Source organism: Squalius cephalus (assembly GCF_949319135.1).
Source record: "Squalius cephalus genome assembly, chromosome: 25".
NCBI lineage: Eukaryota > Metazoa > Chordata > Actinopteri > Cypriniformes > Leuciscidae > Squalius > Squalius cephalus.
In genome coordinates, this window is record NC_137146.1 from 28,868,753 (window position 1) to 28,882,682 (window position 13,930).

The following is a 13,930-nucleotide window of genomic DNA, read 5'->3' on the forward strand; positions in this document are numbered from 1 at the left end:
GATTATTGTATTGGTTGTGTGCCTGTATTAACTGAACTATGGATGCTCTGCAAGTGCTTTACATTATCATGCGGAAAATGTTCCCTAAAGCTCCATGTATTTATGGTGTTTTTTTGCACTTGGTTGTATGTTTTGTTATTTAATATAGGCCTAGTTTCATTCATTTTTAAGTAGGATTAAGATATATTTGGGACCACAAAGTACAAGCAGACATGTCTGAATATTGCAGGTCTAAGTTCCCAATTAAAACATGCTAATTACAATCGCTGACAAATTAAAATAAGGGGATTTAATTTATGGCCAGACTCACTGTCAAATAACCAGAAACAAGAACATGCATGACTTTTTCTTAAATATATGCCAGCGTAATTTTGTTGTGTTGTTTCCTCAGCAGTGATTGAGTGATTTTACAGGACATTGCAATACTAATATTTACTGAAGATCATTTCCATCACAGAATAAGAAATTTAAAAAAAGTAATTGTGACTTTTTCCACACAATTCTAAAAAAAAAAACCCTCAGAATTATGAGATAAAAGGTGAAATTACCTCTTTTTTTGTGGCGGTAACAAAATTGCAAGAAAAAAAAAAAAAAAAGAATGAGAAAAAATGTGCTATTACCCTTTATATTTTTTACATTCTTCCATAAATATCTATGGCAGTCTTCATTTCTTTCATTTTAAATTCCAATGTTTAACCATAGCTTTTAATTGTCAGAAAACTGCAGGGAGACCCAAAAGCTTCTCTTTTCTTGACCGCAGTTTTATAAATGATTCTCATTACAAATTTGAATAGATGGTTAGCACATGTTGCATATTCAAATACACAATCTTTACTTGCATTTTCTGCTTGGCAAGTGTTAATTTCAGAGCCTTGCTTCAATACTACAGGTGTCCCGAACACAGCCACTAGAACAATATGACCAGGAACAGCTTTGATTTCTTATTCAGACCGTAATTCACATTCTATAAGCTCTTATTCTTTTCTCCCCTGTTGTGATGTACTGGATATCCAAGTGAAATGGCTTTTGGAACAAGAATGTTGGGGAGGAATTGATTGGATGGTTGTGGTTTGCTATTGGCTGATCTCATGTGAGAGACAGGTTCATCATCAGAGAAGAAAAGAGATGCTGCAAGAGGACCTTATTCTGATTCAAGATTACCAGGAACAAGAATTAAAAATAATGATGTGCACAGAAAAATCACTTATGATAAATACTGCAATATTCCCCCAAAAAATAAAAAAATATCGTCAATATTGATTTCATGGTGACTTTACATAAACTCCTTTATTTAAGATTTGTCTAAAATAGAAAACTCTTAAAATATTCTCTAGTAAAATCACTCCTACTACAGGAGCTCTGCTGGAAGTCCACTGGTCACCCAGTGTGAATACACAGCCAGAGAAGCACACGGGGAAGGGTTAGCATCTGTATTAGCATTATCAGCCACTGGGGAAGAAACAGACATGAGATAGTAGCCTGGAGAAGACGAGGCCGTTCTCTCCTCCTGAACGGCCTCATGGGAGACCGAGCGAGGAGTTGATGTGATCTCCATTGCAGTGCTGAGCTCTGGGTCAGGTACAGGTACGGGTCGGGTCGTCAGGCTGGACACTTTCTTGCGTATGGCCCTCATTGTGATGGGAATGGACATGCATCTGGGAAAAAAAAAGAGGGTGAACGAGGATTCAAAACAAAAATTACATTTCCAGAGCACAAGCTGTAGTTAGGGACAAGGCTCACTTTGAAAACACACATTTTTTGTTTTAAACGTCATGAAATCTGTGACTACTACACCCTTACACGTAGGTGAACGCAATCAAACTAGCCCAAATATTTAGTAAACATGGCAGGACTCTGGAGGATGTGAAGAATGTTTCGAATAAGAGCTGAGTTCTGGAAAGCATCTCATTTTGCTGGAAATAAATAGTTCCCCCCCAAAAAATTATTCTGTCATCAAACCAATGAGCTTTGTTCATCTTCAAAACACAGATTGTTAATCAACCTTGAGATTTCGGTCCCTCGTGCATCAAGCAAACTCGTATGAGCTTTGTTACCTGGTGTCGTGTTAGCGGCCCCTAAGTTAATAACTAATGATCTTTGCATCGGAAGTGAATCAATCAGAAACTTACTTTAGCTGGAAAACTAAGTTACTTTAAAACTAAAAGCGCTATATAAATAAAGGTGACTTGACTTTATCATTTCTGATGTGCTCTATTTATGTGCATTTGTCAATGATTATATATGCAAACAAAATCTGTTCGTCATAAAACACAATGATCGGGTCTTATCAGAAATGGGTATTAAACCATTCCACTCGTATACTCGGTTTCAAAAAGTCCATAATGCTTTGGTGGAATGGACTTTTCAATGGAGGGACAGAAATCTCTCAGGTTTCATTAAAAATATCTTTTGCATTTCAAATAACAAAAATCTTATGAATTTGGAGCAAGGGCAAGTAACCTGATGGCAATTTTAATTTGTGGGTGAACTATCCCTTTAAGTATTGAGTATGGTTAACAATACACAGTTTTTCACATTTGTTTTAAAAGTTTCTAAATGTTTCTAGCATGTGGAGTGTTGATGCAAACAGCAAAATGTTGCACGTACCGCATAAGGACTCGGGATATGTAGTCATCCAATTTATGATCCACTAAATCAGGCATCAGAAGTCTGCAGCTCGTCTGATGAGAATCCTCCACCGTCACCTGAACTAGTGCAGTAAACATCACATGTTCAATACTATACATGTGCTGATTGTTTCCACAGGATGTGTTAAAGTCCCCCTGTGGTGAAAAACAAGCTTTTAATGCTGTTTATGTGTCTATGTGGTGTTTTTAATGTGCTTTAAGACAAAGCATGTGTAAGTTCATAAGTCGACAGCATTGCTGAGTATTTCCTCCTTAAAGGAGAACTCCGGTCAATTTTAACATTGAGCTCATTTTTTTGTACATTTGGAGTGCTGTCAATACAGAGAACAACGACAAAAATCGGTGTTGCCTACACCGAGTTATTCTATTTTTAAAATTTGCACCCTGTTGACTTCAATGGGGCAAGTACTAAACCTGCTTTTAGCCTCTTAACATCCTTGATGTGTCATTACAAGTGCACAGAAAATGTGAGTGATTCCTTCTGAGTGAACACGAGTGAGTCTGACTGCAGTAGATGTGAAAGATATGTATAAAAATGATGTTATTTAAGCCAGCGCAAATACCTTTGTTTACATCCTGTTTTTCGGTTGAAGTCCAAAGTAGTCGATTGCAGAGTTCACACGCATAGGTTTAATACCTATGATCACGCGCGTGAACTCGGCAATCGATTTATGTGTGTAAGGGTGCTTACGAACAGCCAGGTGGTTGCTATCGTCAAGGCTGAATGTAACAGAAAGGCAGTGGTCTGATTCTGGAAGGACCTCGCATCTCAAGTCATACTGTAAGCCAGCATCTACAGTGTATGAAAAATGAGAATCTGAAATTACACAAATGAGTCCGAGATGGCCAGGAGAACGAGTTGCCCGTCTACTGCCAGCTGAATGCATGAATAAGTTGCATTATAGTAACCTATGTGATGGTTGTGGTCACTGAAACAGCTTTCCATCAGCACATTGACGGCCGACTGATGGCGAAGGACGTTTAGTAAGGCAGGGACGTGGCCGGGGTGATGGAAGGGGACTGTGTGAATTAAGGCTCCTTTCCATGATTCGCGGCCCCATTCGGCCCCGGGGAACACATAACTGTGGTACTCAGAGGCAGGCAATGGCTGAAAAATGTGAAAGACGACAACCAAGGAAAATAAAACAGAGCAAAATCAATGAAGCCCTCCCAAAATAAACACTCTTCTAGCAGCAAAGAATGACAAGTACAAGTCAATGGAAATAACGCTCTGCAACAGTAGCCAGTAATGGACAAAACAACAGTTCTGAATATGCAATAAAGAGAGTTATCATGGCTAACAGTTTTTTTTATGTAAAGTATACCACAACAAACTGAATCCCATCTGTCCAGGAGATCTGGGAGTTCTGCTTGAGGAGAAGTCGAGGTAGAGGCTCCACCTGCAGGTGTTTCTCAGACATGACCCCATCTGAGTGACGTCACGAGACTGGTTACTAGGCAAAGCTACATGATGTTGTTCAAAAACAAGGCATTTCTTATAGGACAGATCTCAGGGGATAATGCACCTGTGATTGTGCCCATTTTCTGGATGAAGGAGCTAAGCATGGGTAACGGTGGCTGTAGTTTGAGAAGAAAGGTGGCGGGGAGCAATTCTGAGCAGGAGTCGGTGAGCGGCTGAAACACTGGAAACCTAAAGCATAGACAAATCAATCTGGCACCATTCATTCTTCTCTCTATAGAACTAAACTAGAGTAAAAGGGAGCTGGGAAAGGCCTGTTTACACCTGGTCACTGCATGCGGATCCGTTAGCTATCCGATCGTGAAAACACCAGGGGCCAGATTTACTAACAGCTCCAATGCAAAGCCTCTTTTGGCGTTATTGCATATGCATTTGTAGGAGTTTCCCTTTCAGACAGAAAATGTATGGGAGGAGAGTATTTAAATTAATCATGCAAGGTGATTTACTAAGGTTTGCGCTAGTCAATTTTCTTGTATTTGCGCCATTTACCACCCAAAAATAAGCTGACGCTAATTTGTGCTGCTCTTGGTAGATTGCATTGGCCATTATGGAAATTATCCGGTTGCATCCGGTTTCTTTAATTTGCGTGTCGTCAGTAGATCACGCGCATAACTTTCCACTCCCATCTGAGCTTTTTTGGTTTTGCGCTTTCATGCTAATTTGTGGTTTAGTAATTCTGGCATAAATGCCCTTCAAAACATTCGAGATTTAATTTAAATTGGATTTAAATCGGATCACTCAAACCACTTCAGAAGGGGGTTTGAGATGCCCTCCAAACGAAACTGGATAAGTGCAAATGCATCTGATTGTTGAAGCCATTTATGTCAATTTTACTGAGTATCTTTTCAGCAAGCCCACGCACAAACTGCAGCAGACGAAACTGAAAGTTTGGTGCTCAACACACAATCATCTTCATCAACAGACTCAGAGCTGTAAAGAGTACCTGAAAACCATACTTGAGTAAAAGTACAGATACCTTACAGCAAAAATGACTCCTTTACAAGTCACATTCCAATATGACGTGAGTAAGGGCCCTTTCACATCTACCTTGTTTGGTCCAGATTTCCAGTTTGATCCGAATCAAAATTACAGGTGTGAAACCTCCCCCGGACCACAATCCGGACCGAACAGACGAAATTTGGTCCGACGAAAAGAGGTAGTCTCGGTCCGGATCAAACTGAATAAAGGTTTGGTTTGTTTCTAGTGTGAAAGCATTTTCTGTATGGTTCGGACTTTCAGAACATTTACAGGAAGTCCCGGTGGTTCCCGTGTAGCCTAAACAACTGAAGAAGAATATTGATGTGCAGATCTGTCAGTCCTGCACACAGCGTTCTTCCAGCTGATTCACACACACACACACACACACACACGTCCTGCGGGCGACGATAAAAAAAGTTTGCCAATGGATAAATCAGCTAATCCCCAAAATAATCATTAGATTAATCGGAAAAATAATCGTTAGATTAATCGGCAACAAAAATAATCGTTAGATTAGTCGACTAATCAAAGAAATAATCGATAGATTAATCGACAACAAAAATAATCGTTAGATGCAGCCCTACACAGGACGCAAGTACGTCATGTAAAGTTCTTTAGTGCGCTTGCATAATTGCAATGCGAAACCAAACCAAAACTAACCGAATGTATACAATGTATCAAAACATGAACTTTGGTTTGGAACCTTGGTGCGGACTCTCAGGTGTGGAAACGCCCTAAAAGTCTTAGAGTATCTGATTTTAACAGTAATTAAAGATTTTACTCGTACTGAACGTAGGCTCAAAGATGCTCAAGATCCTCGACACCTAAGAGACTTGCCAGTGAAAATAAGAAAATTGATTTGTAACATGAGATATGTTTATTTTCTAAAATCAAAATAAAGCTAAACACCTAAATATTGCTATAAATAAAGGTCAACACAACAGCCTCTTAAACGTCTACAAACTCAGTTAAGCTCAAGTGTACAAAAAGTCTACTTGCACTGGATGTGCTGGTTTCGGCCTCATCATGACCTCATCTCCTAAATCAAACACCTGCGATCTGATCTTGAAATTAGCTGATGATAAATAAAAACGCATGTGTTGTTTTGTTGATGTGAATTTCCATGTTGCGTGGGAACTGAAGATTGGATTTATATTTGTTTGCGGAGACACCTTTGTGGCCAAGTGTCAACATGAGATCATAAAACACACATGACGTGACCAGGTGTAAACAGGCCCTGACTATACCCTGGCCATTTCCCTGACTCGACTTGAACCTGCAACCTTTGTGTTAATACTACTTTTTGTGTGTGTTAATACTTATGAACATGATCTGTAGTGCTGCCGGGTCTCATTTCTGACTCCAGCACTCACCCGAGAGAGTCGACCTGCGGTGGAGAAGAGATCAGCGACTCGATCTGCAGTCTGTGTGAGGTGTCACTGTTTCCCACCATCACCAGAGCAATCCGGCCTCTACTAACATCACCTAGATTGAGTTCAACACCACACCAGCACAAGGCTTACACACGGAGTAGCATGACTCAATGCTCTGCATTACATCTAAACATTACATTAATACTGATGCTACTTCATATTTTACAATAGTTAGGGATGCACGATATATCGGCCACCATATCGGTATCGGCCGATATATGTTCATATTTAACGTTATCGGCCCGATAAGAAAATGTGGCCGATATATTAAAGCCGATAAATAATGGATTATTTCCTTCAGCTGAGACACTTCAGATGCGCACTGTTCAACATTAAGGGTTTGAATTGCTTGAAATAACTTCAAAAATGTCTGTCATATAAGCTACATAACATTATAATGAGAACATCATTATAATTGTGTGTTTGGGACATGGCTGTTAATGGTGACTTGTTTTGTAATGAGGATCTCAAATTATATAAAAATTTGGATTTAGATTTATCGGCCAATATATCGGTTATCGGCTTTCAGATATAAAGAATTATCGGTTATTATCGGTATCGGCCAAAATGTTCATATCGGTGCATCCCTAATAATAATGAATAATATTAAAATATAAGCTACTTTGAATAAATACTATAACAGTATTTAAATAATATTAAACACTGCATTAGAAGTTCCATGTTTTAATACCTGTGTCCGACAACCCCATGAGAACCTCTAATGGACTTATGTAGTACTCGACTGTCATTGGAGCTCCTGTGAGGAAGGTGGAACGAAAGAACGCTTTAATATTTCTAATAAAACTTGCTGATCCGACACCGCTTTCCCCTCGCGTACCGTCTCTGCTCGGCTGGGCATTCCCAATCCTGCCGTTCATTATGAGGTCAACGTGAAGGTCACTTTCTCTCAAAGATCTACGAGTATAAGAGGCATTGCTCATAACTTTATACGATGATACACTCACCTTGAAACGCGTGTTAGTGCTAGTTTCCCTCACCTTGGTAAATGGGATATTTTGAAGAGATCAGTTTCCAGGTGCCGAAGAGCGGAGTAGATCTTAGCCTTGACATCACTGCCAGAACACACTCATCATAATTAGAGAAATATGCAAATAAAATCTCACCTCCTAATCAGATCCCAGAAGGCATTACCTGTCTCCCTGGATGTTGTAGAAGGAGACGAGATCATCCAACTTTAGAGAGAACTCTTGAAATTTCTTCATCCTGTGGGAATACGAGAACCATTTTTACTCCCACTCTAAAAAGGATATATGTATTACACGTTTGTCTTGAAATAAAGAACATTTCTATTTACCTTAACAACTGAAGGAGTGATGGACTGGACTAAAAACAAACAAACATAAACAAAAAAACATGAATGTCGCTCACAGAAGAATGAGTATTGACAGGTACACGAAAGCGAGAGCACATTACACCGATTTCATCTTCACTCCGATGGTTGCCGATTCGTTTCTGTATAGAATATAAACTTTTATTGTGTGTTTTTAAATCCTTAAATGGTTTGGCACCAACATATCTTGATTCCTCAGTGAAACGTCATACATCTGACAGATCCGATCAGTCACTCCTGATTCCAAGGTCTAGATTAAACCTTAGGGGTGACCGCGCCCCGAAACTGTGGGATTTGTTACCCGTTCACATCAGACTATTTCCAGCTTTAAATCATTGTTAAAAACTCATCTTTTAACTCAGGCTTTTAATTCCTCTGGGAGTTGTCACATTTGTCTGTTGTTGTTTTATGCTATTTTGTGATGTCTTTGTATTTTGATATTACATTTTATTATTGGGCAACTGTAGTTATAGCAATAAATTGTGCTATATAAACACACTGTAAAAACATTTTTACCGTGTTAAATTTACGGTAAAAAAAATGGCAGCTGTGGTTGCCAGAAATGTACCGTATAAAATACGGGAAGCAACATTTTAGGTTTTACAGACTAGACTTAAATTTACAGTAAGCAACATTTCATTATCTGACATAATGTTAATTTAACAACCTTTTGAAGTACTAATACCGGTTTTGTACCGTTGTAATACACTGACAACCACCAATCACAGTGGAGATGAGAGTCACATGATGAATCACGAACAGCTTTCCCACAAGAGAGTTAATAGTAACATATAGAAGCTGTACAGTGTCATTCACACAAACACTGAACACCATCATAAGACGCATATAAAATGCAATAAACATTAATTATACAACATTAAATGTAACATACAGTGCTATGCATAAGTTTAGACACCCATGCTAAAGTTGACTAAAAAGAGGAATAAAAAATCATCTTTTGGAAATTGAAATTAATGCCTTAATTTAAAAAATTAGGAAAAATCCAACCTTTAAGGACACCAGTTTTCTTTGTGAATGAATAATGCATCGTAAATAAATAAATGTTCTTCCTTAAAATACAGGGTGCATAAGTTTAGACACCCCTATGTTAAATTCCCATAGAGGCAGGCAGATTTTTATTTTTAAAGGCCAGTTACTTCATGGATCCAGGATACTATGCATCCTGATAAAGTTCCCTTGGCCTCTGGAGTTAAAATAGCCCCACATCATCACATAGCCTTCACCATACCTAGAGATTGGCATGGTTTTATTTCAATTAGCCTAATAGCTGGTTTGATTTACATTGAGAGATGATCTTATGGAAAGTACTCCATGCCAATCTCCAGGTATGGTGAAGGCTATGTGATGAGGTGGGGCTATTTTAACTCTAGAGGCCAAGGGAACTTTATCAGGATGCATAGTATCCTGGATCCATGAAGTAACTGGCCTTTAAAAATAAAAATCTGCCTGCCTCTATGGGAATTTAACATAGGGGTGTCCAAACTTATGCACCCTGTATTTTAAGGAAGAACATTTATTTATTTACGATACATTATTCATTCACAAAGAAAACTGGTGTCCTTAAAGGTTGGATTTTTCCCAATTTTTTTAATTAAGGCATTAAGTTCAATTTCCAAAAGATGATTTTTTATTCCTCTTTTTAGTCAACTTTAGCATGGGTGTCTAAACTTATGCATAGCACTGTATGTTACATTTAATGTTGTATAATTAATGTTTATTGCATTTTATATGCGTCTTATGATGGTGTTCAGTGTTTGTGTGAATGACACTGTACAGCTTCTATATGTTACTATTAACTCTCTTTTTAGTCAACTTTAGCATGGGTGTCTAAACTTATGCATAGCACTGTAAAACCCTAATGTACATAACTGATTAAAAAAAACTATGAAGAAACATAGTAATTCCAACAAAAATACATCATTTGAAGTGTTAAACAGGGAATTGTGGGAATGTCAATTTACGTTTTTTCACTGTAAATTATACAATGACTTGTTCTTTTTTACTTCCAAAAACTAACGGTATATTTCTGTAAAATCACATTAAATGTACGATAATATATATCACAGTTATTCACCGTATATAGAACAGAAACTTTAACCAATTAACAGTTTTTCACTGTAGCATTTTTTACGGTCTTTTACCGTTAAACTCACAATTTTTTTTTTACAGTGTACAGTAAACCAGAAAAACCAAACACACGCGCCCTTTGTCTCACCACCGGAGCTTCGCCGCGATGGGCCGCCCGCACATCTTCCACGCATCCTCCCGGCAGCAGAAGCACCTCGATGTAAAACAGGTCTGCGGTCAGGTAGCACACCGTCTCAGTGGGGCTCAGGTGTGACCCCAATCTACACACACCAGGAGTTAGTCAGCGTCACTGAGGAAGAGCCAGCTGCACTACGAGTTCAGGAACTAACAGCAAAGAAATATGATAGTGATCCAAGACAATACTGACACAGTATTACATTGGGAGGCATGCAAACAAACACGATTATGCCGATACAGTCTGAAAAACAACTTCATTTGAACAATCAATTCAACACAGGTGTGTGTTCTACGTCGATATATAGCGAAAAATGACTGTATTCAAACAGGTTTTCCAGAATAATCCCTCCTTCTGCCATTGGCTGTACATATGGGTGGGCGATCTGATGATTTTACATCGTGATCTATCTTGAAGACGTCCAAGGTCTACTTTTCAAGCGAATCGTATAGAGATCGTGATCTTTTATGTCCTCGTAATAATGTTAAAATCCCTTAAAACTCATCTTTGATCACGTGATGACATTTTTAAACGTTTTTTCCATGAAAAAAAAAATCGTCATGGCTTAAAATATCTTGAATGTAACTCGACACCCTTGCCTCATTTAGTATGCGCGGTTCTATGAATATGCAAATGAGCCCCGCCTCCACTCACTCACTCAGCTCAGAGATCCACTGGTTGACGATCACACGTTGATCTGATTGGTTACAAGGTAGTTTGTGACGTCAGAAACACCAGCGATTTCAAAGCGTGTTTTTGAGACTGTCTTTGGTTCACTGCAGTTTTAAGGAGGAAATACTCAGCAATGCTGTCGACTTATGAACTTACACATGGTTTGTCTTAAAGCACATTAAAAACACCACATAGAAACATAAACAACATTAAAAGCTGGATTTTCACCACAGGGGGACTTTAAAACACAGCAATGACTGCCTACTAGATGGCTGTGCTGACAGGCCGAATCACTCGATCATGTGAGTTTCATGCGTGGCAATGCATTTGAAAAACAAATTTAACATCAGTAGGGCTGTGCAATGAATCAAATTTTAGTTTCGGTTTCAATTTTGGCTCTAACAATTATGAAAACTTGGTAATCAAGAATAAATGATCATTGTCCTCATCCTTTCCTTTAAAGCGGTGTGCTTTCGCCCCTCCTTAAAAGCCTAAACTTTACATCCATATCAGTTACATCTTTAATGAGAATCAATGTGTAATTCATACAGTGAAGACTATGGAGTGTTTTCAAGGTTAACTCGGGGTTTAATGACTATTTTGACAACGGATTGTTTCTAGCAATACCGTTTTAAATTGTGCAAATAGACAAAAGTCCATAGGCTTGTTCCAGTCTGTATATTCGCGATAGTACATCTCAAAATTGGGAAGATCGCGATTCAGATCGTGGATCGTAATTGTTTGTCATTGTTATAAGATCGTGATATTAAAGTTTGGAAAGATCGCCCACCCATAGTTCACCAATAACACTGCCACATATTTGCAGCTTAAGAAAGCAACATTTTCCCCTGCAAATGATCTGATGTTAATGCATAAAAATGTAATCTGAGTCCAATGTCCATGTAGGAAAAGTTCGAACCCTCTTTGTTTGGCAATCATCTCTAGTCTGGACACCATGCCTGTCAAGGAGGACACTACAGACAAAACACACAAACAACCAAGAAACTATAAGAGAAATATACATTTTAATTATTAACTGAACTATATCAGTTTAATTCAAGGACATGCTCACCGTTCAGCGCCTCATTGATCTTCTCAAGACATTTTGTGATTGGCTCACAAATTCTCCCGTCTCCTTTAGTTTTATCCTACAATGAAAAATATTCCTCACCTGCTAGTTTCACCACAGCAAAACTGAGAAATGTTGAAAAGCCCTGAGGAATGACCTTTCAGACAAATATATAAGCCCAAGTGTAGTATGCAGTGACTTTCCAAACAACAAATACCATTAGGCCTATGCACCGTACAGCTGCTCAGAGAAAACACAGATTTATCATATTTCTGGAGAGGGACCTGCAGTTTGCATATTATTTTGGCAATCCACAACAGTCTTAAGCTCCACATCTGGAATAGATTTGGAAGGTTGCACGCACACACATAATGGCAAACGTCTGAGGGTGATGCCTGAGAGACCCAAGTTTGGACTCTATTTGGCTAATGCGCAATAAATGACCCAAACTCGACCTCTTCTATATGATATCATCCTACTTTAAAATGTGCATATTATACATATATATATATATATATATATATATATATATATATATATAAAAAGAGAAAGTTCTGTGACATGTAGCCAAGTATGGTGTCCCATACTTGGAATTTGTAAACTGCATTTTACCCATCCAAGTGCACACACACACAGCAGTGAGTATTGAACACACACACACCCGGAGCAGTGGGCAGCCGTTTTTTGCTGAGGCGCCCGGAGAGCGATTGGGGGTTTGGTGTCTTGCTCAAGGGAACCTCAGTTGTGGGTAATGAGAGTGAAAGTGAACCTGTTCATCCACCTACATGACTGCTGGTACTGAGACTCGAACCCATGACCTTCGGGTTACAAGTCCGACTCTCTAACCATTAAATGTACGGAAGCTTGTTTCCATCACAGAATAAAAAATAAGAAAGGTAATTGCGACTTTTTTCTCAGAATTTGTACTTTTTTTTTCTCAGAATTGCGCGATATCGAAATTCTGACTTTTTTCCTCGCAATTAAATTTTTTTCTCTCAAAATTGCGAGTTTAAATCCTACAAATCTAACTTTTTTTTACTTTATAACACACAATTGCGAGTTTATGTCACGCAATTCTGAGAAAAAAAGTCAGAATTGATCAAAAAAAGTCAGCCTAGTTACGCCGCGTTTGGCCTGTGGCGGTTTTCGGGCGTGGCTTAGCGAGAAAAAAAGTCAGAATTGGGAGTTTATATAAAGTCAGAATTGTGAGATAAAAAGTCGCAATTACCTTTTTTTTTAATCATTATTATGTGGCAGAAACAAGCTTCCATAGAAATGACACGATAGTGAATAAATTACAGAATTGTTTTCTGTAAAGGCAGTTTTCTTACCATGCATCTTCGGACCAGTTGCATGGTCTCATTCCAAGATTTATCAGCATATTTGGACTTCAAGGCAGACATTAAAGTTTTGGTCTTCATATTTGCAGGAGCTGTGAAGGCGACAGACCAGCAGTGGATGTTTTAGTTTGTTCTCAGAATTGTTGTATATTTTATAATAATAATAAAAACTCAAACTAGCCAAAGCGTTTGTTTTCTGGTCTTTCAAGTTTTTTTTTTTTAATTCTTTATTTATTAAACATTTTATATTTATAACTTTTTACACTAAAGCCCAACATCCACCCACACAATCATAATGACTAACGTTAAAGCCTTTCAGCTTGTTTTAGGGGGTTTGGACACTTGCCAGCTGAAGACCAAACTAAATCATTTAAAGCAGCTTAAACCAACTATCACCAGCAAAGCCATTTATGCTGGTTTAATGTTTTTTTGTTTGTTTATCTTTTAAAAAAATGAGAGATTTCACTTTACCGCGTTCGCTCTTTGACTCCATTTCGGCCGAGACTCTTGTTAATTACGTTTAGACTGCTGCTCAAGAGATGTATCTCAAGATTAACAACACATAACGTCGAGGAAAGTATAAACATAAACGTTCAAACTTCAAAAATACTTTCAACTAGTCTCTCTCTGCTAATTAATCGAGTTCCCGCGCTAGACGCTAATCAGCGGCGCGCG

At 38.4% G+C, this 13,930-nt stretch overlaps 1 protein-coding gene across 1 annotated transcript; it reads right to left on the minus strand.

Moving 5' to 3' along the window:
* Positions 1-1,274: 1,274 nt before the first annotated feature.
* Positions 1,275-13,922, minus strand: med1l (mediator complex subunit 1-like). The gene is made up of 17 exons (XM_079863172.1): positions 13,727-13,922; positions 13,247-13,347; positions 11,919-11,994; positions 11,766-11,820; positions 10,127-10,259; positions 7,855-7,883; positions 7,692-7,763; positions 7,538-7,612; positions 7,378-7,454; positions 7,231-7,296; positions 6,480-6,591; positions 4,175-4,299; positions 3,974-4,077; positions 3,558-3,756; positions 3,340-3,441; positions 2,608-2,710; positions 1,275-1,655 (listed from the first exon to the last, which is right to left on the minus strand). The coding sequence occupies exons 1-17, from the start codon at positions 13,746-13,748 to the stop codon at positions 1,349-1,351; spliced, it is 1,758 nt and encodes a 585-aa protein (XP_079719298.1). The 5' UTR covers positions 13,749-13,922; the 3' UTR covers positions 1,275-1,348.
* Between the last annotated feature and the right edge of the window lie 8 nt (positions 13,923-13,930).

Excerpts from the sequence above, each read along its gene's own strand:
- med1l (XM_079863172.1), bottom strand. The coding sequence starts at position 13,748 with ATGGAGTCAAAGAGCGAACGCG. Across the intron at positions 7,884-10,126 it reads ATCGCGGCGAAGCTCCGGTG|TCCAGTCCATCACTCCTTCA; the intron begins GTGAGACAAAGG and ends GTTTGTTTTTAG. Across the intron at positions 2,711-3,339 it reads TAGCAACCACCTGGCTGTTC|TTCAGGTGACGGTGGAGGAT; the intron begins GTAAGCACCCTT and ends TTACTGCACTAG.